This window comes from Alligator sinensis, unplaced genomic scaffold (genome assembly GCF_000455745.1).
Source record: "Alligator sinensis unplaced genomic scaffold, ASM45574v1 scaffold1480_1, whole genome shotgun sequence".
Classification (NCBI taxonomy): Eukaryota; Metazoa; Chordata; order Crocodylia; family Alligatoridae; genus Alligator; species Alligator sinensis.
In genome coordinates this window covers 51563-53390 of record NW_005843675.1, presented here as the reverse complement: position 1 = coordinate 53390, position 1828 = coordinate 51563, and the positions used below count along the sequence as shown (strand labels likewise).

General features: G+C 57.0%; 2 protein-coding genes across 2 annotated transcripts in view; both read right to left on the bottom strand.

The window, feature by feature from the left end:
- LOC112548881 (natural killer cell receptor 2B4-like) overlaps positions 1–610 on the bottom strand; it is a 2850-nt gene extending 2240 nt beyond the window's left edge. Inside the window, exons 1-3 of the mRNA XM_025195646.1 lie at positions 601–610; positions 170–484; positions 1–90 (exon numbers count right to left, since the gene is read on the bottom strand). The exon at positions 1–90 is cut by the window's left edge and continues 174 nt beyond it. Coding sequence (XP_025051431.1) covers positions 1–90; positions 170–484; positions 601–610 — 415 coding nt within the window. The remainder of the gene's footprint in view (positions 91–169; positions 485–600) is intronic.
- Positions 611–849: 239 nt separating this feature from the next.
- LOC112548878 (natural killer cell receptor 2B4-like) overlaps positions 850–1828 on the bottom strand; it is a 3327-nt gene continuing 2348 nt past the window's right edge. The window contains exons 3-4 of the mRNA XM_025195644.1: positions 1267–1366; positions 850–1187 (exon numbers count right to left, since the gene is read on the bottom strand). Of these exons, the coding sequence (XP_025051429.1) occupies positions 850–1187; positions 1267–1366 (438 nt within the window). The remainder of the gene's footprint in view (positions 1188–1266; positions 1367–1828) is intronic.

Genomic DNA, 1828 nt, shown 5'->3' with positions numbered 1-1828 from the left:
CAGCTTTGGGCACCAAGCAGGACAGGGTAAGGTAGCACCATCCACACTCCTGGGAAGTAGATGCCTTGATCTTGGGCTGCCGGACACGGTCTGGAAGAAGAAGTCCCCGTGAGAGGGGCTGGGTGCCCCGGGGGTGAGCATGGGGGGAAAGCTGCACCCCCAAACTCACCAAGCACAAACAGACGAAAATTATTGGTGATTCCAGAGCCATCCCCCAGCTTCAGGTCCATGGTGTAGAGGCCACTTTCTTTTTCGGTGACCAAGTTAATCTGCAGCGAGAGATTCCCAGGGTGGAAAGAGACTCTGTCAGCAAAGGGCAGTAATGGATTGGCCGAGGTTATGTTCTGATCATGTCTGAGGATCCAGTAGCCCTCTAAATGCAGTTTCACTTTCCAGTGGATTGACACCCAGGACGAAGGCCATGTCTTGGGCTGTAGCTGAACCGTCTCCCCAACTGCAGCCTCCACTTTTACTTCTTGACAACCTGGGGGTTCAGAAGGGCAAGGGGGAGAGAAGGTTTCGCAGACACCTCAGCTCCTTACTTCTCTCCGGAGCAAAGGAGCAACATGGATTAAGGAGAGCAGTGCTAGATCTCCGCGCACACAGGCATTGCCTTTCCCAGCCCCAGACACCCTTGCCCACACAGCCTCGGGTTCTGCCTGCTGGCAGGAGCAAGAGGAGGCACAGGGCTCCAAGGCCCGAAATCCAGCCCTGGCTGCCAGGCTCTCAGATGAGCCAGACTAAGATGGAGGCTGGGGCAGCTAGAGCATCCTCACAGATACTTGGCCCCTTCCTCTGGTTTCATTCAGGCCAGACTCACAAACCAGCTCCACAGGACCCAGGAAGATGCTAAACATCCCTGGCCCCCCTCGTATGTCTGGTGCAAAGGGGGCACTTACTTGTGTAGTTGCACAGCGGTTTGACATCGATGGTGGCCATGCCCCAGCTGATGGCATTGCTGACATTGCAGTGATAGAAGGTGTTGTTGCCGCTTTTAGTGATCTCCAGCTGCAGATCAGCCTGATGCTCATGGAGCGAATGGTCCTCTGGGGCTGGGCTGGAAGATTCACCTCGAGACCAGCTGTAGGTGACCCCGGCAGCTTTGGGCACCAAGCAGGACAGGGTAAGGTAGCACCATCCACACTCCTGGGAAGTAGAGGCCTTGATCTTGGGCTGCCGGACATGGTCTGGAAGAAGAAGTCCCCGTGAGAGGGGCTGGGTGCCCTGGGCGTGAGCGTGGGGGGAAAGCGGCACCCCCAAACTCACCAAGCACAAACAGATGAAAATTATTGGTGATTCCAGAGCCATCCCCCAGCTTCAGGTCCATGGTGTAGAGGCCACTTTCTTTCTCCGTGACCGAGTTAATCTGCAGCGAGAGATTCCCAGGGTGGAAAGAGACTCTGTCAGCAAAGGGCAGAAACAGACTGGCCGAGGTGCCGTTCTGGTCCTGTCTGAGGAGCCAGTCAGTCTGTGAACCGCGTTTCACTTTCCAGTCGATTGCCACCCAGGACGACGGCCATGTCTTGGGCTGAAGCTGAACTGTCTCCCCAACAGCAGCCATCACTTTTACTTCTTGACAACCTGGGGGTTCAGAAGGGCAAGGGGGAGAAAAGGGTTAGCAGACTCCTCCAGTGGTGCTGGATCCCCACACACACAGGAATTGCCTTTCCCGGCCCCAGACACCCCTGCCCACACAGCCTGGGGCTCTGCCTGCTGCCAGGAGCAAGAGGAGGCATGGGGCCCCAAAGCCGGAGACCCAGCCCCACCAGTCTGCCAGGCTCTCAGAGGAGCCAGACCGGGATGGAGGCTAGGGCAGCTAGAGGATCCT